Source organism: Tupaia chinensis, unplaced genomic scaffold, assembly GCF_000334495.1.
Source record: "Tupaia chinensis unplaced genomic scaffold, TupChi_1.0 Scaffold149964_2, whole genome shotgun sequence".
In the NCBI taxonomy this organism is placed as follows: domain Eukaryota; kingdom Metazoa; phylum Chordata; class Mammalia; order Scandentia; family Tupaiidae; genus Tupaia; species Tupaia belangeri.
In genome coordinates, this window is record NW_006209806.1 from 85,841 (window position 1) to 86,107 (window position 267).

The window sequence follows — 267 nt, forward strand, 5'->3', positions numbered from 1 at the left end:
CTTGGAAAAGCCGAGAGTCCCGCGGGGGAGGCTGCGGCGGGGCGGGGGCCCACCGTAGACGCGGCCCTGGATGCAGCACTTCTTGAAGGTCATGACGTTCTGCGTGAGCGTGCCCGTCTTGTCGGAGAACACGTACTGCACCTGGCCCAGGTGGTCGTTGAGGCTGGTGCTGCGGGCCTGGGCCGGCGCGTCCTGCGGCGCCCAGTACATCTGCAGGTCCCAGTTGATGAAGATGCTGTTGCCCAAGTAGATGAACTCCGCTCTGCG

The 267-nt window shown here is 65.5% G+C and overlaps 1 protein-coding gene across 1 annotated transcript in view; it reads right to left on the reverse strand.

The window, feature by feature from the left end:
• The window catches only part of ATP8B3 (ATPase phospholipid transporting 8B3), a 24,526-nt gene that overhangs the window by 14,470 nt on the left and 9,789 nt on the right, over positions 1 to 267 (reverse strand). The window contains exon 13 of the mRNA XM_014585494.1: positions 54 to 262. Within this exon, the coding sequence (XP_014440980.1) occupies positions 54 to 262 (209 nt within the window). The remainder of the gene's footprint in view (positions 1 to 53; positions 263 to 267) is intronic.